Below are 26,833 nucleotides of genomic sequence, written 5' to 3' on the forward strand. Positions count from 1 at the left end.
CGGAAAAGCTTGCCACCAATTCCCCGCCAATTTGCTCGAGTTTTGCGGGCAAAATCGGTCAAGCTTTTCCGGTTTGACTGTACAAAGGGAGATGTTTACTCACTCTGTAAGCTCGTTCCGGTCTCCCTTGGGCCTTGAATCCCTATCATAATCAAGATTCCTGCACGTCTTGAACATCAAGCACCGGTCAAATCCCGGAGTAAGATGACGTCAACCTTCATTTTGGGTGTTTATTTGTCACTTGGAAGTTGGTAAGGAGCGACTTTGAATGTTCGATGTGTTGTTATATGCATGTTGATATGTACAGAAAAGTGGTAGGAAATGGCTCCTGATGGCTGACTCCGGGGATGGATTTTGCGTCAGAGTTCAATCAAATCTATATGTGTCATTATGGTGGAGGTGGTACTTGACTAGTTTTTGGCTTTGGCTTAGAAAGTTCAAAGCGTAAGCCACCTTAGAAAACCAGTCTTGATTCTCTGGATGACCGAATTTGCCCATGCTCAAGCCTCACTTCTGGAGCTTAATCATCATCATCATGGCGATTTCGTAGCCGGTCGAAAGATTAGATGTTCCTGTAAATGAATGTATCCACAAAGTCAAAAGTGCAGAGAATCACCAATTTAGGTTGAAGGTAAGATGTCCGAAACTAGCACCAATTTGACTCTCAATCAGACTTAACAAGCAACCAACCCATATGAGTTTCAAGCATGTTGGTTTTTCAGAAAGAAGGTGTTGAAAATATCCAAGGGATGTTTAAAGGTGTTGAACATATTTAAGGGATGTTTAGAAAACCGCATAGATCACACTAACCAGAAAAAACTTCTTAAGACAGATTCAGTCGTACATAGACCAAATGAAGATGGACCATGTTGAGAAAATACCTGTGTACTTCAACTATGGAGATATAACCTTCATAGATACACGGAAACTCAGCTCATCAAGGGTATCTACGAGGTCATCATCACAGGTTGCCTTCTTAAGTAGTGGATTGAGTTATGGTCATTGGCTCCTCGTACCTTTTAGTGTAAGATTTTTAAGCAAGATGCACTCTCAAAGTTATACATTGGAAAACCAAAGCTTGTGAAAATAATTAAATAAAAGCAAACTTCCCATTGCAAGCAAAAGGTTAAAACACTAAATAAGATACATCTCGAGTGGATAAGACATAAAGAAGAAACCAAACGATCAAAAGTGAATTAAATTTATTCAACAATTGGACTTAACACATGATCAAAGATCAAAGTACCATGATAAAGTTCTTCTAACCTATCTCTTGTACGGTCCAAAACACTAAATGTATCCGAAAAAAAGCAAATAGGATAAAGTAAGTGATCTTAGATATTGGATTATAAGAAAACAAAGAATTCAAACTGACTTTTGATGGATTCCTAGTGTACTTGAAACGGTCAAAACGTCTTTCCATTTCAAACCTGGATCTAAATCTTTCTTAACCAAACCTGGATCTAAATCTTTCTGGATCGATGGATTCGAGTCTTTAAGTCGGATTTGTTTTGATTTTCGATTGACCGGATTCCTTGGTACATATTTAATAAGTTCGGTCAAGAGTGATTCGAAAGTAAGATGGATTTGATTTGAAATAGAATTCGATTGACTTTCATTCAACTCGAAATCGAAATCTTCATCATCCTTCAATAAGTTAGATTTAATCTCATCTTTTTGAAAATAAAATCGATTTAATAATCCTATGATTTCTTCATTAAATGTCCATTCAGATTGAGGACAAGCTGATAAATTTAATGGCCAGAGTGTAAACGTTTTAGAATACATATCGTATGGTTCAGTATGGTTTCTTAGTTCATGATCCCATGTGATTAGTGAAGTTGATAGGTCTTTGGAGATCAGGTTGGATAGTTGTGCGATCGTATCTCTGTAATCTTTGGTACTTTTCTTGCCTTCATTGTAATGATTTAATAGAACTTGTATCTTTGAGTTCTTGTTTGAAATGATATGAAGGTCTTGATCCTGTTCTTGTTGATCTTTTTCCTTTTCTAGTTCTTGTTGTTTTTGATTTGATTTGTATTTTGATTGAGTTGGAGTGATTTGATCTTGTTCTTGTTCTTGTTCTTCAGATTGAATTGTAGTGAATCTTGATAGTTGTTGTTGTTTTGATTGAGTTGGTGTTGATGGTGATGATGGTCTGGTGATTTTGATTGATTTTGATTTGTTTCTTGTGATTCTTTGTTTGGTTGATTTGGTTGTTAGTTCTTGTTCTGAATGTTTTCGTTTCATTTTGTTTTTGACTGAGTTTGGTAATCGAATCTGAAACTGAAAACTGTTTGACTATTTTCAGTTAATCTCCAACTCCATGTCCAATTCCGATTCCGATTCCATGACCATGACCATGTTGATGACCATCTCCATGGTTTGTGTAATCATTTGCCATCTCCAGGGCTGAGAGGGTTCTTCATATCTTCAATCCATTTAAGTTTCTTATCTCTTTCTCTTTCTTCTCTCTTTCATCCTCGCATTCACATTCACATTCACCCTCACCCTCACCAGTTACTCAATCAGCAATATGTTATCTTCAAATCATCATCCATTCTCAGCATCTTATAAATCTCATTCATCTCAAATACCTTCTTTCTCAAAAGAACATTATACCTCTCCTCAACATCTTGAAAAGTTAAGTAGATCATCACAATCTATCTCATCTCTTGACCATCACCAACCTATCACCAGTATCATCGCCAAAAAACCAAAGAGTTGTCATCATCAAGAAAGAAATTCAATCCATCTTAAACATAGACCATCTAGTATCTTTTTCCCTGAACTTGTTTCGGCTCAAGATCGTGATTTCAATCGAGTCAAGACCATAATCCGAAAGGCTATTGCTAACCGCACATTGGTTGTAGATCTTGCGTTGAGTTCAATTTCCATTCTCTTTCTTCTTTACCAAACTTAACTTACAAAGATTGCTTTCACTTTTTGATTTCAGTAATCAATCTCTCTCTACGATTCCAAGTTGTATCAACGAACTTGAAGTCTTAACATCCACTTCACGCTTAGAAACAAAACCTAATGATCCACCCAACCCATCCATTCCAACTTCTCGTCATCGTACTTTAACTCGAGTTTCATCAGCACCTTCATCATTTCACAATTCATATACATCCAATCAATTCACAGGTTTGAATTTGATTTTATCAAACAATCATTTAACGAACATCAAACCAATAATCACTAACCTGAAATCGATCACAAGACTTATTTTACGATCTAATCGAATCGAAATCATTCCAGAAGAAATTCAAGAATTAAATCAATTAATCGAATTAAACTTAACTAATAATCATCTAAAGTTCTTACCAAGTTCAATTCTTAATCTAATCCGAAATAATCATTGTCAGTTACTTCTTTCAGGTAATCCTTGGTACCCAAAACCTTTGAAAACTTTAAACCTTTCCAATCAAAGAATCGTTTCAGAACCCATCTATGATCCTCAAACTGATTCATTACAAAAAAGTTGTATCAGAAGAATCTGTGTAAATCAAAACACCGAAGAAGAACCAGTTTTGAAATCATTGACCATTCAAGATTTGAATTCAGTTCGGTTACCTACCCCTTTAATTCATCAAATCTTAAACCCAATGGAATCCTTTTGGAAATGTGATGAGTGTAAAACTTTAAAAAATCATCAACCAATCGAATGTTTTGAATGGATTGAAATCACTAAAGAAATCATTCCGATCCAATTCAAGTTTTGTCATCCCAGTTGTTTAAACCATTTCTTTACTTAAGTGATGATTTATTATCACTCATCAAAAATTCAAGCATCCCTCTTGTTTCTTTCAAAAAAAAAACCTTTTGTTGTTGTTGTACATCTCCAAAGAATTTCTTTCCTTTTCCTTTCTGTATTTCTTCAATTCTGTACACTTTTGCTTAGAAAATATATCTATATCACATGTATCTGTTATTGTAAAATCAAGCATTCTTTTGCTTTAAACTATCTGTTTATCGAATCCAAAAAAAACTCCAATGTACTATATTTTTTTCTTATAATCTTTCTCTTTGAAATTTATATCAACCTGACGCAAAATAAAACTAGAGAATTTATAAAACTTTTGAAACTTCTTGGATGTTTGTGTAGGCATTTGTGTGGTGTTCATTGTTTAGATATCTGAGAGGACAGTTATCCAAACTTTTAGAAATCGAGCCAGCTTCAGCACCAGTGGCCACAAACTGTCACAGTGTTAGCTTTCCATTCGGTGACATTGGACAGTGACAGGTTGTGTATGTAACATATGGGTTTAAAGAGGTTAGCCTATCACTCAAGAGTCAAACGGTAAACCGATCATCCACATCATCACGATTCACCACCTCATCACCATCACCACCACCATCCTCAAAGCAAATAAAATTAGAAACTTCAAATCAACTTCATCAATCAAACCTCAATCACAAACAACCGAAACGAAAAACTCATAGAAAATGATCAAATCAATCATAACAATCTTTTTGATTTTCTTAACATATCAAACTAAATCACAATTCGGTAATATCTTCGAAGTAAATTTCTAATCCAAAATCCATTCATTTATCTTAATATATATGTTGACTCATTTATCTTTTTTTGTTATATAGCAATTCTTTAATCAAGGAAATGAAGAATCTCATCATCATCATCATCATCATGAACATCAAACAGGTTCATCTTCATCAGATAAACTTCGACAAGTTTCTGAAAAATCAATTTGTTCAAATTACCTTTGTCCAACGTACGTCAAACACCATGATTTCCTAAAACCTTTTCTCCTTTTTCTGAAATCCAAAATCGAAAATCCAAAGAAACATATCTTTCTAATGATCTGTTTTTTTTTTCTTTCGGTTGGGGTGGGTATATTTTTTTTGTAGATCATTTGAATGTGTTTCAAAACCCGTCGATTGTCCTTGTCCAGATCTAGAAGATATCAAATGTTTAATTAATGATTCATCGAGTTCTGAACCCATCACTTTTCTTTGTACTCGTTCTCCTGGTTGTAGTAGGGTTGAAGAAGCTCTTAAACTTAAGATTCAGTAATTTGGATTTCACTTTCATCAGTTTAGATTTACTTGTGAGGCGAGGGTTGAGATCAATAGTTTGGTATCATGCAGATGCAATTTAGATGGGTTCTTTATTTATCTTTGGTCTCAACCTATATCACAAAGAGTCTGCAATTCATTGCCATCATTGTACATCTATTCTAGTCATCACTTGTAAAATACCCATCTGGAAAGATTCACACGTTTCAAACTTGGTCAATCAAGAACCAAGATGAACAACAACAAAAAACCGTCGTCATCATTACATCCTCATGTTACCCATCCCTTTAGTCACTCCTCCTAGACCACCGGATTGAAGGTTCCAAATCACTACCTTTCCATCTACCCCACTCGTACTAACTTGATTCACCGAACCCGAAGCCCCTGAAAAAGGTCGAATGCTAGTGATCGTATTAGAATGAACTGTATCGACTCCTGCACGATTGCCTCCAGCTACGGCTCCACCTGATGGTCCAGTCACACCACGTGAATCAGCAGCTCTGAATAAATTAAACGCTTCATTATTCAGTCGACCGATCCCTCCAGCCGGATTCCCTCCACGTTGTTGTTGAGCCGATCCACCTCCTTTCTGTTCATCTAAACTCTTGACTTGTTGCCAACCATTTCCTTGATCACCCGAGAACAAAACCGGTTGACAATCATGACCAGCCGTCACAAAGACATCCTCGGTACAGAAACAGAGTGAAAGGAGTGGTAAGCTAGCTAGTTTGATCGTCCAGATGGCTGATGGAGGTTGATCTGCTCCAGAAGGATAAACGACTGTGACGGTAGCATCATGAGAAACGAAGGCTAGAGCATCACCACTAGGAGAAAAGGCGACATCGTGAACCCAACCACCAGCCGGAGATCCGAAATCGCCACAAACCGTATTAAAAGGTAATCTTTCACCCCATTTATTCGGTGCAGGTTTACTATCTACTCCTTTGATAAATGCACTGAACACACGACAACGACCATCAGCAGCACCAGAAGCGAGTAAGACGGAATTCGGATGCCAATCTAAAGCCAAGACGGTCGATCTTAAAGGTTTCTTGATATGTTTTGCAACCCACCAATTCGATTCATGATCATATTGACAAACTGCAATGGTACGAGAACCAGAACCGACGGCAAATTTTTGTTCATCTGGTGACCATTTTACTACAGTAGCTGATCGATTCAAACGTAACAAAACTAAGGTTGGATGCCATCTTGCTTTGGATGATGGATCTAATGGATCGATTTCGTAATTCCAAACATATGCATTACGGTCTTGTGAAGCTGTAACGATTTGGTTTCGGTTTGGTGCCCAATCTATTGAGGTGACTACTTTATCATGCTAAAGAAAAGATCAAGTTTGAGTACAGATTAGTCTTGATAGATTGAATTCTCAAATCAAAGTAGAATTCGAATTCGTGTAGATAGTAGAAAGTAAACTTACATCTGTAAGGGTTTCAGTTAAAGACCAGCCAGATCCTGATTTCGAATAAAGTTTCACTTCATTTGTATTTTCACAAACCGAAAGTTCTTATAATCGATCAAAAAAAAAAGACGTATGATCAATAACTAATCGGATCATGAATAGGTGTTTTCCCAAAAAAAAGAGACGTCAGAAGAAACCAAGAGACTGACGAGATCGATCTGCATTAAAGGCATGAGCAGTAATAGCTGTTGTACTGAGTTGATTGACTTGTACTGCCATGATCGATGAAGGGTTGGTTTTGTTGTTCTTTGTTCTTTGAAGGGAGGACTCTAGCAGTCTACTACCCAAAGTGAAGATGTGAGGATTGCTTCAGGTTCGATTGATCGATCACCATTAGAAGAGAAGAGTCAACAAGACAGACTGATGATGATATAATGAACCCGATCAGATCGGGTCTTGTGTCGAGCCCCGAGGGTGACAGGCCCGACTCCTCATTGTCACAGTCTTGGAATTTGTTTAAGATCACACAATTCAAATATGAATGAGTCTTTTGATACGCTCATCATTAGGATTTGATAGCGGACATCAACTATACTGACAAGAGCTAATTAACTTTGTGATGAGATTTCCACACAAAAAACAAAAGATCTTTCGGACATAATCAAATGAGGTTTTCAAGAGTTTTAAATCCATATTTCTGAATAAAGCTGTTATGAAGATTGAAATCAATTCAAAGATATCATAAATCTTCATACATTCACAATAAAGATATAAGTAAAAGATTTTTATTCAAGTGATTTTTTTTGGTGAGTCTTGGTAATTGAAACATTGGAATGATCTTGAAGGAGTCCTTGATGGTGATTTTATCAGTCTAATTCTCATATTAATATTCTGATAAAGTTGATCAGCAATGGAAGAATCGAAGTCCATTTCTAAATCAACTTGTTCATGATCTTGGACACGCTTTTGCACAAGATTTTGATCACTATGTATCTTCCACACTACTACTTCATACATCAGCTTACATAATTTATTACAAAGATAGAGAAAGATAGAAAGGATATGAGTCTATGACTGTATAGACACAAATATAAAAACAATACAAAAATTTTTAGATCTTTATATCATCCAAAAATTGAGCTGGGTTTTTTTACTTTAAACCAAGATCTCATATCAATCATACAATACATAATGAGAAAGAAAAATCAAAAGGAAAAAAGAGTTTGGAAGTTTAAACAAAGATGAAATTTTGCCGATGAACCCTAGAGAAATAAGTAAGCCATGATGAGAATGAGATATAGAGACTAAAGAAAAAAACCAAAGTATACAGATTTATAAAAAAATGTAAGTTTGAGTTGGTAAGAAAAAAATTGTGAAGAATTGGACGTGAAATTTCAGAAAAAGAAGAAAAATCGACTGTGAACCCGAGAGAAATAAGTAAGCTACATAGAGAGCTATAGGAACCAAAAAAAACAAAGTATACTGTTACAGAATTTAAATAATGAAGGTCCGCGTTGGATTTGATTCAGATTTGGATTGATTGGAAAAAGAGATTTGAAAAAGGTGATCATGAACAGAAATTCACTTGAAGGTTTTGAAACGCAAGGATGAATAGAAAGACAATGATGACAAAAGTCAATTTTATAAAAAAAACTTCGCTAGAAAGTTGGGTTGATTAAATCATGGGATCGGAATTCGGTGGTTTTTCTATTGGATAACTGGAATGAATTTCTTGAAATGAAACCTTTTCGTCTTGATTCAAAAATTGATATGAAGTTGATGAAGAGAAGTTCGATTGTTGATTCCAGATGATCTTAAGGGATTTGAATAATTTAAGAAAACTCTTTAGTTTTGGAAATTGGAGACTGAGTTGATTGAATTGATCATTTAATGCAAAGTGAGGTTGATTTTGAATGAGAATTGATGGAATCCAAAGTTGATCGTCTTCTTCACTTAATCCTAATTCGAGATCGAATTCTTTCCTTTCTTTTTGAAACATTTGATGATTCCATTTGAACTCCTCAAGTTGAGTGAGGTGAATCATTATTGGGGTTTGATTGATTAAAACTTCATCTGGTCTATCAATTGTTTTGTTTCTCTTGATGGTGTTGAATGATTTGATGATAAACTGTACATGTCAAGAACCCTCAGTCAGGTCAGTATGCGTATTTCTTTGGAAAAAGATATGAAAGTGATAAGTAAAACTTACGTTGGTGACTGGAACGAAAAAGTTAAGTGTAAGTAAGATCAAAAAGATTTCCATCAAATAGAAATAACCTAAAATGATAAGTGAGCTATGTTTTTTTATAAACACACAACAAAGTTGACAAAACAAGATAAGTAACATGTTCATTCATAAAATAGCAAATCAACAAAGGCTTAGAATACTTACGTTAGAGACGAAAAATAAAGTAAGGGTGAAGTCTTTGAACAAGTAGTCGAATTCAATATCAATAAATTCCCCATCAAAAACCAAACCCACGAGATAGTTTTCAAAAAATCATAGAGAAGTTGTAGATAAAAATGATATTCGAACTCATGATCATCATCATCATTAGAATCATTAGAATCTTGATTGATGCCTGATTGTTTGAATTCAATGAAATTAAAATAAACTTTGATTGGAAGAGTTAACGAAATTTTCATCAAGTACATCGTTAAGTATATTTTCAATGGTTGATCACAATTTTGAGCTTTAGTTAAGATCAAAATCACTAAAAAGCTTATCATTTGAAATAAGTCAAAGACTATTAAACTTGAGATCTGAAACGTTGTTCTCAAATTATTAAGCGAAGAAAAAAAATTATATAGCTTAGAAATCATTAACTTTGATTTGATTTTGTTTAAGAATCTTGTGTTCGAATCAGGTGTTATAGATGTGATGAATTCTGAAGTATTTATGATTTCTTTGGTTGTTTGAGGTCGAGTGAATGAGAATGACATGATGTTTTTATTCTTCAAAAAGGCTATAAAGACGAAGATGTCAAGGTAAAAGAGTTTATCGATTAGAATTCTGTCTACGAATGAACAGGTATCGAGAAGAAATGAATGGATGGTCGAAGTTATATTTAAATACACTGGTGAGTGAGAGGTTAACGATGAGATAATCAGCTGAAGAGAATCGATCAAGTATCATGGATGAAGTGGATTAGGTCATTCAAGATTAGCTCATCATGAAGTTTGACAATTGATGAGATCATCAATCCTATGAGTTTGTATCCATTAACTGATGTTTCATAAATCATTATCAGGTAAATTAAAATTAACTTATCAGGTAACTTCGCTAATTTGATCACAACTTGAACTTATTCACAGCTTTATACTTACACTCATGACTTAACAATGGCACTGAAGTCAACCGCTGATTATCTATTCAAGTCCTAAATAGTGATCAAAAGTAAGGAATACGTTACGAGCTCGGCCTGGCACAGGTGAGCTGGCGTTTACAAAACAAGGTCTAATGCTTGATACACAACAAAGGGAAGTTTTGATCGAGGGCGGTTAGAGGGTGTAGCTAGTGCTGTGGCGTTTAAATTGTTCTTTGTTTTGTAGACGTTTTTCCTTGAGGAGAAGTCATAAGTTACAAATAGAACGCAGCAGCACAGAAGATCAAAGCTTGCGTCGAGTCAAAAATCATGGGAGAGGGTTATCGACCTGCAGCTCAACTCAATCGATGTATTTTCTGGGGCTATTGACAATTGTCCTATGTTATGGAATCCCTATCTCCAATGATGGGGGTCATTACTAGTGATCATCGAATTCAGATCTATCGGTTAAAGCTTTTATCACTGATAGAATTTTAATCCTATCTTGGCGCACGTAAGTTGGGAGTCACTTGGTGTTGTTTTTTTATGTGCGAAATTGCTTGAATTATGGCCATCTAGTCGGAACTCAGAGTTTGCAGTGTCTATTGATTTTTATATCCTTTGACTATCAGTTTTACAGAAGAACCTCCACAGACTTAGCTTTGATACTCGTCCGCAATCTTATAGAGGTAAAACTCAGCATTCCAAGTGCTTGATCGGTTCACAAATGGCAGCCTTCAACTGTAGACCGCCATTCGGTGGCATTCCTATTGCGATTATTTTTGAAAAACTTTCTATCTGTTACCTTATTTGTCCTTTGATCAATCCATATTTTCGATTCCCTTCCGCCCTTATCGCGATGACTTGATTTGCTTTTATGGTGGTTATCTGTCAACTCAGTTTTTTGTTCGATTGTTCAAGCCTTCAAGCCTTTCTGCTTTGTATTTTTCATTTCATGTCCTTGTGTTTTTAATCTTTTCTATATTTCTGTTGCACTGTCTCGTAAGTTGTCTTATGGTCATCGTGCGGGTGTCTCTTTTTTTTTGGTTATTTCGGTCTTCTTGTGTTTTTTCCGACGGGTTTTCATTTATGCCAGCTAGTCACTCCGTGGGATGTTGTCTATTTCACAGGACATTCCCTTGGAAATCAGCATTGGGAAATTTATCCAGAACTGTTCCATTTCCTTGTAAAGACCGAGTTTTCGTGACTTTGCATCTCTTTCGCTAAAGGGTGTCCCAGCCGTTGTTTTCGGATTTGTTTTTCATATCCGCGGTATTCCACCTTTCAGGGGAAAGCGCAGAAAAAGCTAATCACAGGGCCTGAGGTTGAATCAGGTCGAATCTACGATGGACGAGAGAGGAGGGTGGAGGACAAACCTCAAACCCCGAAACACAAACCTGTATTGCCCTGTACAGATACTCGATTTTCGAGTAACTCTCATCAGACCTCACCATAACATCAGAGAAAGCATCTAGACGATGCCAAAGACGATTCCAGACGGCTCCTGATTGAGAATGCCGTTGAGCCATTGGATCGAAGCAAAAAGTAAGTCTTCAGATGACCAAAAACAATTCAAAATCGAGGTGATAAGTAATAACTATGGATTCTTTTGACTTTTTATCGAACAAAAAGATTAGCTTTGAAAAATTATCATCTTTCACTTTTCATCACAGACAAATATCAATCAATATTTGTCTCACCTTCTCTACATCAATCAGTATAATCAAAATGGAAGCTATATTCAATGGAATACATCATTTTTGTACGAGATCTGTAGATGAGAGTAGGCATGCAAAATTAAAAATCTGTCTTTTTGCTTCACATTATTCTCCACAAGAAGATGATTAAGACATTCAAGTTTCCAACTTTACAAAGACTGCTTAGATTGGAATTTGGATCACATGATTGTTACAGTCTGTCATAATCCAAAAGATCAGCCTTAGGAAGAGATGGTAGAGAAGGTGATCAGACTCACCTTGAAGATAGTAAAAATCCCAAAGTTTCAATCCAATGCGAGAATTTTCAATTCATCATTGATGTCTAAACAATGATCAGAAAAAGACCTAAGTGTAGACATCGAATCCAAAAGACTATTTGGATTTGAAGCAACGAATTGAAGTTCAACAGCTTGTGGAACAATGTATATAAAAAGGGTCCGCATATTCAAATGCGCTAATTTCATGTCTTTCTCTCCTGCTCTGCTCATAAAACACAAATTTGAATGTTTTGTATTATAAGATCAAATCAATTAAACTTGTGATTGATTCATGTATGTATGTTGTTTTTTTAAAAATTTGCTGAGTGACGTTGTTTGGAATTCCCAATGCATTTATTCCTTCATTGTTGGAGTTGAAAACAGCATAGTTTGGTTTATGTTTGAGACTTTGGCATTTAGGGTACTCAAAGTAAGTATGCACACGTGCATGCTTTTCTGTACATACTTTTTTGTAATTTTTTTGGCGGGGAAAAAAAAACTATGTTTGGGTCCAGGTTTGAGGACACCACACATACTTTCCCCAATATCACCTACTTCCATCATGCCTCGTCCTGGCTGAAGGCAAGAAATATCCAAGGATCTTGCTCAAGCCTCTGCACAGGTCTTATCTGTGCTCCATTCCACTGCGCAACCGCCGTCTGATTTTGTTTTATACACCTGCCTTCACCTCAATTTGATAACTACTACGACCTCAATGTTGTTGGACGACTCTGAAGAAGTCTGTGTGTTATCAATTCTCTCCCTTCTTCAAGTGTTCAATGATTTCCTCAAAGGAAGCTGTGACCTACAAGCTATCACCACATCTCAGCAAACCATCCATCAACACCATCTCAAAATAGCCCTAGCAATTGGTGAAGGTTTTGATGATCTAACTCACATCCAATATGTTGAACCTCAATTTCATAATTGACTTACTATGTTGCAACATCTAAGATTTGGGGCGGTTTTCAATGGATCTGAAAGAAACTTTCTCCATCATGTACATTCCATTTCTTCCGTTGGCTAATCTGACACCAATCTGATATTGTGCATTTACTTTAACCAGGCACAAATGTCCAAAGAAAACTTCTACCGGTTGGCCGGCCTCATTCGAGATGATCCGGTCTTCTTGAACAACTCAAATGTGCCTCAAGCACAAGTTGAATGGCAGTTGATGGTTACTCTATGTAGGCTGGGACTTAGCAGAAATGGTGGTAGTGATTATATGATAGGGCAGTTGTTTGGAATCAGTGGTAGGTCAAAACTATCCAGCGTTCAGGTGACAATAGCGACTGACCCTTGGTGTTCTTAGAAGGGTCAGTTCACAACTACACACTTCGATGTTTAGAGGCAATTTTAAAACTCGAAAAGGAATACGTTTACTGGCCAAATCAACATGAAAGAGACCAAATCAAGGCTCATTTTGGAAGCAAGTCTTTCTTCAAAGACTGCGTAGGCTGTATATATGGAACCCTCATACCTTTGGCTTTTGCACCGGTCAAGAATCACAAAGACTTTTGGACTCAAAAGCATATTTACGCCCTCAACACCCTGTTAGTTAGTAATCACCAAGGTCGAATGATCTATGCTAAGTGTGGTAGTGCTCACGGCCAATGTGTCTTTAATTCAACACATGTAAGTGAAAATACTCGTGGTTTGTCATTCAATTTGGTCTAATTGAGACTTTTTCTTTAGCTTGCTCAAAAACTAGATCTATACTTTGGGGAGAATGAGTATCTCTTGGCTGACTCGGGTTACACATGCTCAAAGAACATCATACCGACTTTCAAAAGCCCATGATTACAGAGTTTCAATGCTTTGAAAAGAGATTTTAACAGGGCACTCAGTGAACAAAGAGTGATCAGCAAACATGGAAATGGCCAACTCAAGCTTTGATTTCAGTCTTTGCAAGATTTACGGATCCTAATCAAAGACGTCCTTTCAGCTACACACGCAACCAACTGGCTCCAGGTGTGCTGCATACTGCACAACTTTTCAATCAAATTCAATGATGTTTGGATTCCGCAAGCCCCTCCAACTCCAAATATGGATTATGTAGATGTAGACAATGATTACGAACCAATTGTTTTGGAAAGAAACACTGCATACCGCAGACGGAACAATCTCTTGGGTGAATTTGGAAGGTATTGCCAACATCATCATTAGCTGATTCCCTTAGAGTTATTATGGAAGTGTATGATACAAAGCAAATTCTAGGCATATAAACGTTAGCAGTTGAAATGCAATGATTTGGTCTGTTAATTTAAACATGAATCACGTACCCAAAAAGGCCCTTTTGACCCCAAAAAGACTAGTGACACATGAGTGAGTGAGGTCACAAAGTGAGCCACTTGATTAAATTTTTATGTAAGGATTTAATCAAATACATTTCATGTATCCTCAGAAGATAAGTATTTCATAAATACATATCATTATTTTTTTATGTGATCAAATTTCAAAACACGCAATGATGCTAATTTTCAAAGAGAAAAACATGTTTGATATCATTTCATATATAGTTAATAAATTCTTTTTTTAAGTAGAAGACAATTTTTTTTGAGTACCTTGTTTGATTTCTGATAGATAGAAGAATAAGAAGCAAAACACACAAAAAAACAGAAACATGACTATTTTATTTATTCATTCTCAGAGACCAATATTTGGTAGTTTAGAGAAATGATAACAAAAATCATATATCACAACTTTTTTTTCATTTCTGATAGATAGAAAAATCAAAACTCAAATATGAAATAAATATTTCAATTGGACTAATTGTAAAATCATCATGATAAATTCTTGATCACTTCATCAGCCATTCTTTCAGCCTCGGCATATGGGATGTTGGAAGCAGAAAGTTCAGCAATCATAGCAATCCTTTCTCGAGCTAAATCAAGTTTGGACAACCCAGATCCATGGCTGTTCTCTTCCAAAGCTCGTTGCTCCTGGGCCAATTCTCAATCTAGTTTCAGCATTTCGAGCTCATCTTGCTTCTTTCTTTTTGACTTCCTCAGTTCAATGTCTTCAGCTGATAGGTCATTCTTGTCCAAAGCGCGTTTATCAGAAGGGTTTGTAATACCAAATTGAGCTCCTAAGATATTGGCCCTTCCAGTTGAAGCGCCTGCCACTTGTTCTAGCATCAGTCTTTGATTTTCATTGGCCCTTGCTTTTTGCAGCCCACACAAAATCCATGTAGGCTCTGCCAAAACAGCGCCTACATGGCTGTTTCCCACAAAAAAGCGCCTGCATTTATGATGTAGGCGCTCAAAACATTGTAAAATGACGCCTACAGATCAAAAAACCCATGTAGGCATTGTTTGGCTACGCCTACATGCTAAAAATGAAATGTAAGCGTAATTTGATTACACCTACAAATTGTAGGTGCTTCAAATTTACGCCTACATCTCATTTTTGAATGTAGGCGTAAAATTCAAGCGCCTACATATGTGGGCACTTGAAAATTACGCCTACATGTCTTTTTTTGCATGTAGGCGTAGTTGTCAAGCGCCTACATCTATAATTTGAAATGTAGATGCTTGAATATCCCGCCTACATTTCTTTGTGGGGATGTGGGTGTCATTTTCAAGCGCCTACATGTGTATTGAGGCAAGGGACTGCGCCTACACATGTGTGGATGTGGAACTTTGGTCCAACTTCTCTTCCGTCTTCCAATAATCTCTTTTTGAGTCCAAACTGCTTTGTCTTTCTTCCGATACTCTCATTTCAAGTCCAAACAGCTTTGCCCGTCTTCCAATACTCTCATTTCAAGTCCAAATGGCTTTGCCCGTCTTCCAATACTCTCATTTTGAGTCCAAACTGTGTTTTCTGTCTTCCAATACTCTCATCTTGACTGGAAAATAGTTCTTCATTACCTGTCAAACCAGTTTGGAGTTGCAGGTGCTGGAGTTGTAGCGCCTACATATGCAAGACTGCAAGTAGGTGCTTATTTGAGCCAAAAAATTCATGTTGGCGCTTGTAATTTACGCCTACATGTGTTGAGATTCAATCAACACAAGCATACATCATATTATGCTTATAGGATATTTACCCCAATATTTGTACATATATATACAACAACAAGTTATCCTCTATCAGTCTTCTTTTCTCATAAATGAAAAGAAGACTGTGAGTGAACTATTTCTTTAATTCTTCAATCTTGATCTTTGTGACCTAGTCTGACCTATGTTACTTTCTTATAGTCTTGCTTGTTATCTTTATCAGACTTGTGATGAGGTTCTGAACTTGTTTGTTTTTCCCAACTCAGGTACATTTTATCTTATCAATGAAAAGAAGACTTCTTGCTTGTTATCTTTATCAGACTTGTGATGAGGTTCTGAGCTTGTTTGTTTTTCCCAACTCAGACCGTATTCCAAGACTTTCTCAACATGCCTTAAAAACCATGTAGGCGTAATTTCCAAGCGCCTACATAGCAGGTGCTCAATTGCCAACGCCTACATACAGAAAATGGAATGTGGGCGCTCAAAAATTACAAAAAATCATGCCTACATGTTTTTTTTGAGATGTAGGCGCTTTTTTTGAGCGCCTCCATTGAATTTCCCATGTAGGCACTATTTTCAAGCGCCTACATGTTGAATTGCATATGTAGGCGCTATTGTTCTTCTGGTTCTGGTATTGACTCTTGAGTGCTGGACTTAGGCAATTGATCAAGGGGTTTTAGATAAACCCAGCTCCTTGTGAGTAATCTCTGTGACTCAGTTGAATCAGTGAAGGTGGAGAGTACACTCCAACTTACAGGGACGGGTGAGGATTCCGACTCTTGGGACATCAAGACCCGCATATGTCTACAAACAAGTGACTAGGAGAAAGAGTTTAAAATTCAGTTTTTGTTCACTTGGCTCAAATTAAAAAGAACATACGTGAAGTTGATTCATCTCATATCTTCAGAGAATTCCAAGATCATTGTGGTTACGGACAACACGAGTCCATCGCTTGACACTTCTTGTATGGCTAGGAGATGTTTTGTATGGTTTGAACAGAATTTTGGAACACATTTGGGCTAGACTTCTATAATGAGAATTCAAAATCTAGATTATAGAAAACTTTCAGGGTAGGATGATGTTTGCGTGCAGATGATAACAGGGAAACTAGGAGGTGTTAGATCAAGCGTCACAATGAACTTTGATGGTCTTTCAAGAGCAATCAAATGAAGTATTTATATGAGCACCCAGATCAATGGGAAGTGCTCAAAGTAGTCCTTTGAAGGCGGGAGGGCTCACCAAAGCTGGATTGGTGAGGATCTACTGGATGTCTTGCATGATACCAAAATCATTTCCGCAATTTGGTCAAGGTAATATGTAGGCAAGCAACATCTGTCTGGTGTTACCCATGCAATTGAATGAAAACCTATCTCATGAACGTTGCATGAATGTTTCAGTGCGGACATACATACAAACCTCAACATAAAATAAGAGACAAGCGATATACTGATATTATTGGATTCAAGAAATTATCTTTGATATGTCAACAAGACAGCGGAAGTCTTAAACCGTCTGTTGTAACAAAGGAAAACGGATGTGGTGCACAGTGGAAATTGTTGATCTTACACTACAAAAAATATAATGTTTTCCAGGCAGAAAATGAAAATATTGATCTACAAAAATATTGGGTGGTCAACAGGAGGGCAAAAAATACAAAAAAATATGGCTGTTGTTCCTGGTGTTGAAAGCTTCAATCTGAGTATGTTTTTGTATCTTTAGAGTGCATATTGTTGAACGTACTAACAAAAAACCCCATATTCATCAGATGTATACCTGTAACAGATGCTGAAATTTGGTTCCTCAGATTGGAGAGGACAATTTGAAATCTACAAATGCTCATAACTTTGGCAATTGGCAAGGAAAACACTCAATTATTGGTTGATTAGAAAGCTGAACTCTGTCTCCAGATCTTTCATTAAGGTGATGGGGCTGTGTCCAGCTTTGCAAAGAATCTATGTGGCTTTGAAGAAGATATTTCAAAGTGACTATAGCTGCCTTGTGAGATAAAATGAAGCCTTGAATCATTTTGAGACATTTAGAGAGAGACTGTGGCTTTCTAATGAGCCTAAAAGCAAGTCTTTTGACCAAGAATTGTGAATTTTATGAGCATTTGTAGAATTCAAATTGTCCTCTCCAATCCAAGGAACTGAATTTCAGCATCTGTTACAGGTGTATATCTGATGAATATGGGGTTTTTTGTTAGTACATTCAACAATATGCCCTCTAAAATACACAAAAATACTCAGCTTGTTGCTCTCAACACTAGGAACAATATCCATATTTGTTTGTATTTCTTGCCCTCCTCCTGACCGCCCAATATTTTTGTATATCAATATTTGTGTTTTCTGCCCAGAAAACATTAGCCGTGTTCAAACCTAACCTGGTTTCCCAAAAACCCAGTTACCCACTTGATTTTTACACTAGGTTTACCCAGATGTACCGGGAAGGTGTAAAAAAAAAGTCAAATAACAACCAAGAGCCTGTTTCCCTTTCTCCACAATTAATCAACACACCATGCCACGCAAACAGAAACCCAAGAATCCCCCTCCCAACTCCAATTCAACAACAGATTTCCATCAAAATACAGCTACACCCGCCGTCTCGAACACCCAAACTCCCAAAGAAACTCCCAGCGCGAGTAGCTTAGTATCATCTATCCCAGCCTTCCAAACTTTGCCCTTGGCTTCCCTTTCTCAAACCAATTTGATTCATTTGGGCCAGGCCCTGGCAACCTCAGCCACATCAGCCCCGTTGCTTTTGGCTTCAACTCAAGGTGTTCTTGATTTTCCTTCACCAACCCCACCTGCTATTTTAAATCCAGCTTTCTTAACAACTCTGGGAGCTCAGCCAACTGTAATATCACCTATCACCTCAATGAGTCAAGTCACAGTTGCTAAAAGAGGACACAGACGACCTAAGAAATCTGAAAGCAAAAAGATATCTGCCATTGAAAAGAAATCCAAAATTGATGCTAGTGAAGAGAAGTCAAGTGCTGCTCAAGCCTCGTGGTTTGTGGAGGGAGTAGATGGCTACTCTGACATGGACATAGTTGCCTTATGGTGCGCCGAGTTAGATAATTTCAATCAATGGAAGAGCTGTACTCCAAGCAAGATAGCAGTAGCTTCACTTTTGAGTGAACATATGGCACAGAAGAATTGACCCGGTCAAAACGCACAAGAGTGCAACAAGAAAGTATGTACATCTTGTAGCTTATGATTCATGTTCAGCAGTTGGTTCATCTTTTTTCAATCATCTAGATTGGATGGCTTGAAACAAAGTTCAAAAAAGCTTGGGAACAAGTGCAGTCGACTGGCCAAGGTATTCTTGACAACGAAGATTACAAGAATGAGTTGAAAGAATTGGACTTGTTATTGGTAACTGTAAACAGTGATGGTGAAGAGCAGTTAAATGGAAAGATTTATCAAAAAACTTTGGAACAAGGCCGTTCCCGAGCCCCTGCAAGAGGTTCTCCTTTAGGTACGTGTGTTTTGGTTATCCTGTACATGTAAGAGGTCTGACACAGTGCTCAAATCATGTAGAGAAGGCCTTAGGAATCTGTCTGTGGTATTGCACCTTGAAGTCTGTGATGCTCGAGCATTTGAATATCATACCTGAAGCAACACATGATACTCTAGCAAACACACCTTTGACTCCACTTGACTTCAAGGACATTGATAAGCAGATCATTTTGGATGAAAGTGAAGACAAAGACGGCAATTTGATCAACAATTTGGTGGCTTCAGATCTTGAGGATCAGGAGGAGAAAGTTAAGGTTGGAGATGTGATGAATAAAAAGGGGTTGCCTCCACACAGAATGAACAAATTAGCAAGCCGCCAATGCATTTCGAGTTTATTTGAAAAATATGATTTTGATGTATGCAACTTTAGAGTCCAGACGAGATTCCAGGAACAGCTCTGCTTCACAAGACCCGCTTGGTCTACAAAACCTTATCACCAATATTCTCCCCTCAAAAGCGGAATGTCTTGCTTTGGCAAAGGAAGAACACAAGAAAGAGAAAGAGCAGTCAAAATTGATGTACAAGATAGCCAATGCAATTACGGTCATGTCAGAAAACCAAAAAGAAGACTTACAGCTCAAAAAGGCTCAACTCCGTTCCAAGGCAGCAACCAAATTCATCGGCATGGGCAATACATTTGAGGATGCTTTTTGAAAAGCATCCATTATGTTCCCGGACTCTCAACCAGCTCAAACTCAGGAGGTTATTCAGGGTAGTAGTAAAGACCTAGGCTTACATGACAATGAAATCCACAATGACACCAATGACTCCACCTACGGCTGTGGTTCACCTGAACTTTAAAGTTCAAAGACCTGAAAGTGTTTCAAAAAAGGTCTTCTTGATTTACAACCAAAATCATTACAAAACAAAACTTCCAATCAATCTACTCTTTTCCAGCTCTGTGCTATTTGGCCAAACTGGTCCTTTGTTGGACAAGTTTTTCAACTCTACTTCTTCTCACCTCAAATGGCTCCAAAAGAAAAAAGGAATATTTAAATTGTTCTTGTTGTTTAAGACTTGTTGTTTTCAAAACAGGAAATGCTCGTTGTTCCATTTCTGGTTAATGGTCATCTCAAATTGCTCATAGACAAAGAAATAAAGTTATTCTTGCTTTTGATTACGTGTTGGTGCTTTAAAAAACTTAGACTTATTGATTTGAAAAGTGTGGTTTGCTTTCCTCTGATATTTCTCAAACCTGATAAATCAAAATCCCTCTTGTTTTTCCTCTTCCCAAACTCGTTCTTGCTTTTGAATCATACTTGTTTGGATTCATCTAGTGAATCAAACACCAATATAAAAAACACTCTTGTTTCTAAATTCAATTATTAACATGTTCTTCATCACTCGAATTGATTTTTGTTTACCCGCGTTCTAAATGAGCCAAAAAGGGTTTTTTTGTTTTAACCCGCTTGATTGCAATTGAATCCCCCTGAGTTTGTTTCAACAGTAATCAAACAAAATAGAGGATAAAAAAAATTGTTTTAAAAAAACAAACACAGTTGATAGCATGGAGTCAAAGAGGAAAATGACAATTCATTACAAAAACATCACACAAAGTCACACAAAGTAAATGTGAGTAGCCACAGGTCCACACACATTTAAAACCCTCATGTCATACTTAACACATATTCCCGAAATAAACCCTCTCTAGTTTGATCAGCTAATTGCACATTCCCCATTGCTGCATGAGCCTCAGCTTCAGCGGTGGGAGGGTCCTCTCGGTGTTGATCCCAATCATCTGGCAAACCTGTTTCTCCAAAGCCTTCGTGTTTGTTCACGAAGTTGTGTACCACACAGAAAGCAGCAAGCCATTTTGTGAGGCGCTTGGCAGACTTTGGGCCCTTGATGATCACTCGAGACTCCTTACAGGACTGAGTCCTACCTTTCCAAATTACATTTGTATGTTCAGAAGCTATTCGAACCAGACTTAATTCAAAGTTGAAATATTGGTGTTCACGGTCGAGTTGCTGATTTCTTGGTTTTTTGAAAGCAGGCAGAATACACTTTGAAGCACTGTAGCCCAAATCAGCTAACAAATACTCTCCTGGACTAAAGTAATTTTCAATGTGTTTGTAGAACTAAGATAGATATCAGTATTTTGTTTAAAACATCTAAACAAAAAGGATTAAATACCTCAGTAGATTTGAGCACTCACTGATTGTGTGCAGATCTGCACCATCCATGATGAGCGTATAGGATTTGTTTACGATGATCACAAATAATTAAAGAATTAACTGCATAAATCGATTTTCTGCAGTAATAGTTCTCGCCATTCTTCTGTGGTGCATAAGCTAGTGCTATGAGGGTGCCGTCAATAAAACTGACACCATTCTTGAAGAAAGAATTGGCTCCAATTTTGTTTTTGATGCTTGTTTGTTCTTCAGGTGTAGGCCACCTCACGTATCGTGATTCCAGTTTGACCAGTGCCACAATGCATCGGTTTGTATAGCTGTCAACACTGCCTTCTGCCATTTTAAAAAGTTTTGCAATTTGACACTGCCCTCCATTTCCGGAGAGTCCAAAGCTAGCCATGGCAACCAAAAGTTCCCACGCGACTGGAGCTTGGGGGCAGTTCGAATTGTTGTGGAAAACGGGATTGGGTGCTATCTCATGTACAAGTTTCATGAAGGTGTTTCGTGACATCCAAGCCTATCACCGAGTAACAACAGTTTGAAAACAAATCAGGCAAGTTGAAAGGTAAACTTGACAACGTGAAAAGAAAACATGAAGTACATACCACAACACTCCATCGCCGATCAGTCTCATGGAACCATTTGTCGAAGAATTCCTGCTTGTCACAGCAGTTCGACAGATCAACCCTAGAAACGAGATACCGTTGCTTCTTAGCACAATCCAGCCCAAAATCCACAATTGCAAGCGTTGCTTTGTCCTCAGAGTATCGACGTTTGCAGGATCTTTGATTTGATGCTAGAGTGGACAAGTTTGCTAGAAGTAAGTGACAAGCCATCAAAATGAGGTGGTCTTGTTCACTTGTATCTTCTTCTGAGTTGAGTTGACCAAGGATGATATTAGCCGCCAATGTTGTAGTGAAATTGGTGGGCTTCTTGAGTGAACGGTGATATCTGTGGGCCAAAGACGCTACTTGAAGTGCAAAGAAGCACAACAAGCAGTTCAGGACGACGGTACGGAGGGTGGTGTTGGGCATTTGTGGTGGTGGTAGAGTCACAGGTGGAGTCTGGCAGTGGTAGAAGGGTATTAACGGGTCAGTGGGCAATACAATCTGGGTACTCAGCTCTGAAACATGACTTGTGAACCCGGTTTACCCAGTACCACCAAACTCCGCCAAAAGTGCAACTGGGTAACCGGGTTTTTGGGAAACCGGGTTAGGTTTGAACGCGGCTATCATATTCTTTGTAGTGTTGAAAGGTCCCAAACTCATTTCTGTGATTTGACCAGGTGAATAGGCAAGCAACATCCGCCTGGTGCTGCCTATGCAATTAAATGAAACCATATCTCATGAACGTCTCATGAACATTTCAAAGCCAATATACAAACATCAACATCAAACAAGAGACAAGCGATACCCTATTTTGATGGATTAAAAAAATTCTCTTCAATATGTCAATGACACAGTGGAGGTTCTTAACCGTCTGTTGTAACAAAGGAAAGTGGGACACTGTGGACGGTGGTCATTGATGATCTTAAACAAAGGTCTGAAAAAGTCCAATCAGACTTGAGTTTGCACAGTCCTTACTGTCACCATCTGAGGACCTCAACAAAGGGGAGTCTGACTTTGGTCGTGAAAATGTTTCACACTCATGTCCACCCTCTACAACAACTCTTTGGTGTGTGCACGTCGACGTGCCACACTATAATGGACACGGTGAATGTGAAGGATCTTTTATCAGAACTTAAACTTATGACATCATTACAGATTAATGAAGTAAGCAAACAAAACAAATAAGCGCATAACATAAGACGCGTGTAACAATCTCAATTAGATGTCAATTGGGCCTAAGTTGACTTGGGTTGAGTTTTCGAAGTGTAAGTGATCATCAGAATCAATGTTTGAGTCTATGAGTTTACAATTCATTGAGTAGACATTTTTGGGAATCAACGCCTCGGCAGTTGAACCGTGAGCAGTGACGTTGATTGGGTTGACAAACGGAGCACCACCGTTCATACCGGAAGTCACAATAGAGGTGTGGTGAGAGATAAAACCCTTGTCCTTGGAAAGCAATGCAGCGACCTGAAAGCGTGGAATCAACATCATAAGCGTGTGCAAAGGGGAAGACATGCCAGTGCAAGAACCAACCTCATTGCCAGCCTCTCCTGTAGAATAAACACAAAATGGATGAGAGGGTGAACAGGGTTCAGATTGTGACAACATAAGCTTGTAGCGTAGATATGCTTGGGTGATAGGTGGAAACGTGAGACGTCAGACAGAAAGACTACATAAAGTAACAGTGACGGATAAGCATCAATGTGAGTCAAGCGGCAGCCAATTATATAGGAATGAAGTCGATGGCAGCAGAGATGTGATGCAGAAGGAAACATACAGTGAATATGGAATGTTTTTGGTCCGTGGGCAAGGTCAGGGTGCTTGTGCCCCTGCAATGACTGTGACACGCACTGCGCTTCATGTTGACGGCGATGAGGTACCATGTATGTGGTGATTTGTGAATTGTGTCCAAGTTGGGGTACCATGAGACACAAAATCATGTGAACATCAGACTGTAAGTACAAAGGAATGTGTGTTAGCTTCTGAGTAAAGTTGAGGAAGAGTGTGTGGAGGAAATTGATGTAGTCAATGTGGCTCCATCAAGGAAAGTGGTTGGTCACAGCCCGAGGCGGTGACTTTTGTATGATGCTGATAGAAGGAATGAGCTGAGTTGGGTCAATGATGAGGGAATCCATGAGAGCGGGCCAGACTTCGCCATCGACACTGAGTTGGGTCAAAAGTAAGATCATGGAAAGCGTAGTTCAAAACGTTCATCAAGGGGATTTGACGCCATCGGTGGTGGACCCTAACATTGGGTCAAATTGACACATTGGTGGAGAGGCAATGTAGGACAGAACACAGTTTCAGCAGTAGGTACGAAGGTCAACAGCTTGTTATACGGCCGAAAAGAGGGAGGCAATAATGTCGAGATAGGACGTTACAACCAAAAGAGGCCTGGCCAGAAGGCAATTGGTTGGACACCGTTGGATGGCAGTGGTGATATGCAAGGTGGGGAGGTGTGACATGTTACCTTGTGTGACCGGGAGGGAGGTACCGTTACGACTAAGATTACACATCAAGTTTAGGAATACGGGTAGAGATGTCTTTTTTTCAAAAACATCAAATTTCCTTCTTTATGTTTGATGTTTTACATAACTATTATCAAGATTTGATCTTTTTCAAAGAAACTAATACAATATTCATTTTTGTGAAAACTTGATCACTTATCCTCATCCAATGCTTCAATTTCAGGAAGAGGTCCAATTGGAATAATTCTAGTAGGATTGATTTGTGGATGAGAAGTGAAATCTAATTTTTGAAAAGAAAACAAGATAAAGTAAAGATTAAATCAATTAAGCTTGAAAGAAAGATGAACATAAGGATTTTATTTAAAAGACTCACAATGGAATTTGATATGTTCAAAATTAGTTGTATCTTTAAACGCAGGATTCTTCCAATACAAACCTAGAAGAAAAATATCAAAGATGATTCAATATCAATAATCTGACTGGAAAAAAAGAATGCAAGTAGAACTTACACTTTAACCAATGATTTAAATTAGGATAACCACCTCTAATAGTTTTCAAATTACATTTAAAATGAGTAACATAAACCACATCAAATCTAATCAAAGTGGTAAACAATCTAACATCGACTTCAGTCAACTGATCACCCATCAAATACTTTTGACCACCATCCAAAACTTTTTCAAGTCTATCAAGCGCTTCGAAAAGTGGTTTGACTTCACTTTCATATGCGCTTTGAGTAGTAGCAAATCCTGATTTGTAAACCCCATTATTGACTTGATCGTAAATCCATTCATTCATAGTATCAATTTCTTGTTGTAAATTTTGAGGATACAAATCGATTTTTTGATATTGTTCTTCAATCAATTCATTGAACTGTTTTTTTGGTCAATGAGAAACCTTTCATCAGTCAATCCATTTCTCTAAACGTTTAAGAAACCGAAAAAAGCAAACCACTTACACAACAGTTTAACATTCTAATAATCTCACTAGACTCATTATTCACAATCGTTTCCTCTTTCTTATCCCAAAGTACAGGTACAGTAAACCTACCCTGATATTGATGATTGGCTTTAAAATAAATTTCTTTAATCTTTTCACTAGCATATAATGTATCTTTAATCACACCTGTCATAGATGGATTAAATTCGCTTGGAGCATTCCAACTCCATCCTTCTGTACCCATAAATGGATGTACAACTGAGACACCTACTAAATCTTTTAAACCTTTTAATTGTAGGAAAATCAAAACTCGATGTGCCCAAGGGCATGCTAAACTAACATACTTTAGTATCATAAAATCAAACACTAAATCAATTTCTTTCTTTCATCTTTTATAAAATCTAATCAAACTCACAATATGATATCTACCTTTCTCAGGCTTGAATTTACCTTCATTTGAGATTTGATCTCTAAAACTAGATGCTTGTCTTCTAAAATGACCATCCTCACTTGCCCATGTTGTAATCTCTTTTCGTGAGCTTTGTATCGAATGATCAAGTTTTGAATTTGAGTTTGCCATTGTATGATTCAATTTGCTATGAAGGGATAGGTTCAAGTGGATGTTTGATTTGGAAAGTAAAGGGTATTGTTTGATTTAAGAGATGGTAAACAGCTATTTGAGTGGAATGATGATGAAAGTGATTCACTTTACTAATCCCATTACGTCATCACATTGCCGTCTTACTAAATCGATTCTCATGATTCTCGTCGTGTGGTAATTCAAACTCGGTTGAAACAATTCCCGAATCCGGATCATTCGATGACGGTATCTCATCATATCGTTGATCATTACTATATCCGGTCAGGAGTAAGATGAAGGTGGAGCGTGGAGATTGGGAGGCTATCTTGAAGTGGTGTCGACTTTTGAATGAGGTTGACTACAAACTATGGATGTGACTCAGTCCGGATTTACTGTTGACCATCGTTCTACCTTTCCGTGGTCTTAGCTGTCATCTCACTGTAACACATGCTTCTTATCAATGATCCGCTGCTTATGGGCTCGTAGCACAATGTCTTTGACTATATATTCGATTAATTTCATTTCATCACACGATCTCATTTTTGTTTCTATAACGATCACAAAAAGGAGAAAGAAAAAGAAATTCAAGCAAGCCAAGGAAAATGATCATCTCTAGCTAGCCATTTCACATCAGGAAAACTTCTAAAAAATTATTTAACAAACAAATGTTACGAAATTGACAAGTGAACTAAAGATTTTTTACTGTGTTTTAATGCAGTGTTTTTTTGGAAATTGGTTTTTTGGTTATATCAACTGAATTACAAACAACTTCTAGAACGACGGAAAGATTTTTTTTGGTGGCGTTTGTTCGACAATAAAAATAAATAAAAAGGTCTTTCGAACTAAC

General features: G+C 37.5%; 5 protein-coding genes across 5 annotated transcripts; 1 reads left to right on the forward strand and 4 right to left on the reverse strand.

The window, feature by feature from the left end:
* Positions 1 to 1,202: 1,202 nt before the first annotated feature.
* MELLADRAFT_106296 (uncharacterized protein) lies at positions 1,203 to 2,250 on the reverse strand (the record flags this gene model as incomplete). The annotated part of the gene is made up of 2 exons (XM_007409861.1): positions 1,203 to 1,290; positions 1,376 to 2,250. The coding sequence occupies 2 exons, from the start codon at positions 2,248 to 2,250 to the stop codon at positions 1,203 to 1,205; spliced, it is 963 nt and encodes a 320-aa protein (XP_007409923.1).
* A 53-nt stretch (positions 2,251 to 2,303) lies between these two features.
* Positions 2,304 to 4,075, forward strand: MELLADRAFT_116415 (uncharacterized protein; the record flags this gene model as incomplete). Its single annotated transcript, XM_007409698.1, has 3 exons — positions 2,304 to 2,880; positions 2,957 to 3,330; positions 3,382 to 4,075. The coding sequence occupies 3 exons, from the start codon at positions 2,537 to 2,539 to the stop codon at positions 3,756 to 3,758; spliced, it is 1,095 nt and encodes a 364-aa protein (XP_007409760.1).
* Positions 4,076 to 5,157: 1,082 nt separating this feature from the next.
* On the reverse strand, positions 5,158 to 6,843 carry MELLADRAFT_43380 (uncharacterized protein; the record flags this gene model as incomplete). The annotated part of the gene is made up of 3 exons (XM_007409860.1): positions 5,158 to 6,379; positions 6,482 to 6,567; positions 6,673 to 6,843. The coding sequence occupies 3 exons, from the start codon at positions 6,740 to 6,742 to the stop codon at positions 5,303 to 5,305; spliced, it is 1,233 nt and encodes a 410-aa protein (XP_007409922.1).
* A 1,295-nt stretch (positions 6,844 to 8,138) lies between these two features.
* On the reverse strand, positions 8,139 to 9,598 carry MELLADRAFT_116417 (uncharacterized protein; the record flags this gene model as incomplete). The annotated part of the gene is made up of 3 exons (XM_007409859.1): positions 8,139 to 8,591; positions 8,673 to 8,757; positions 8,856 to 9,598. 3 exons carry the CDS (start codon positions 9,404 to 9,406, stop codon positions 8,139 to 8,141), a joined length of 1,089 nt encoding a protein of 362 aa, XP_007409921.1.
* Positions 9,599 to 24,658: 15,060 nt separating this feature from the next.
* Positions 24,659 to 25,986, reverse strand: MELLADRAFT_35938 (uncharacterized protein; the record flags this gene model as incomplete). Its single annotated transcript, XM_007409858.1, has 5 exons — positions 24,659 to 24,747; positions 24,841 to 24,903; positions 24,977 to 25,340; positions 25,426 to 25,749; positions 25,822 to 25,986. The coding sequence occupies 5 exons, from the start codon at positions 25,984 to 25,986 to the stop codon at positions 24,659 to 24,661; spliced, it is 1,005 nt and encodes a 334-aa protein (XP_007409920.1).
* Between the last annotated feature and the right edge of the window lie 847 nt (positions 25,987 to 26,833).

This window comes from Melampsora larici-populina (assembly GCF_000204055.1).
Source record: "Melampsora larici-populina 98AG31 unplaced genomic scaffold MELLAscaffold_17, whole genome shotgun sequence".
In the NCBI taxonomy this organism is placed as follows: Eukaryota; Fungi; Basidiomycota; class Pucciniomycetes; order Pucciniales; family Melampsoraceae; genus Melampsora; species Melampsora laricis-populina.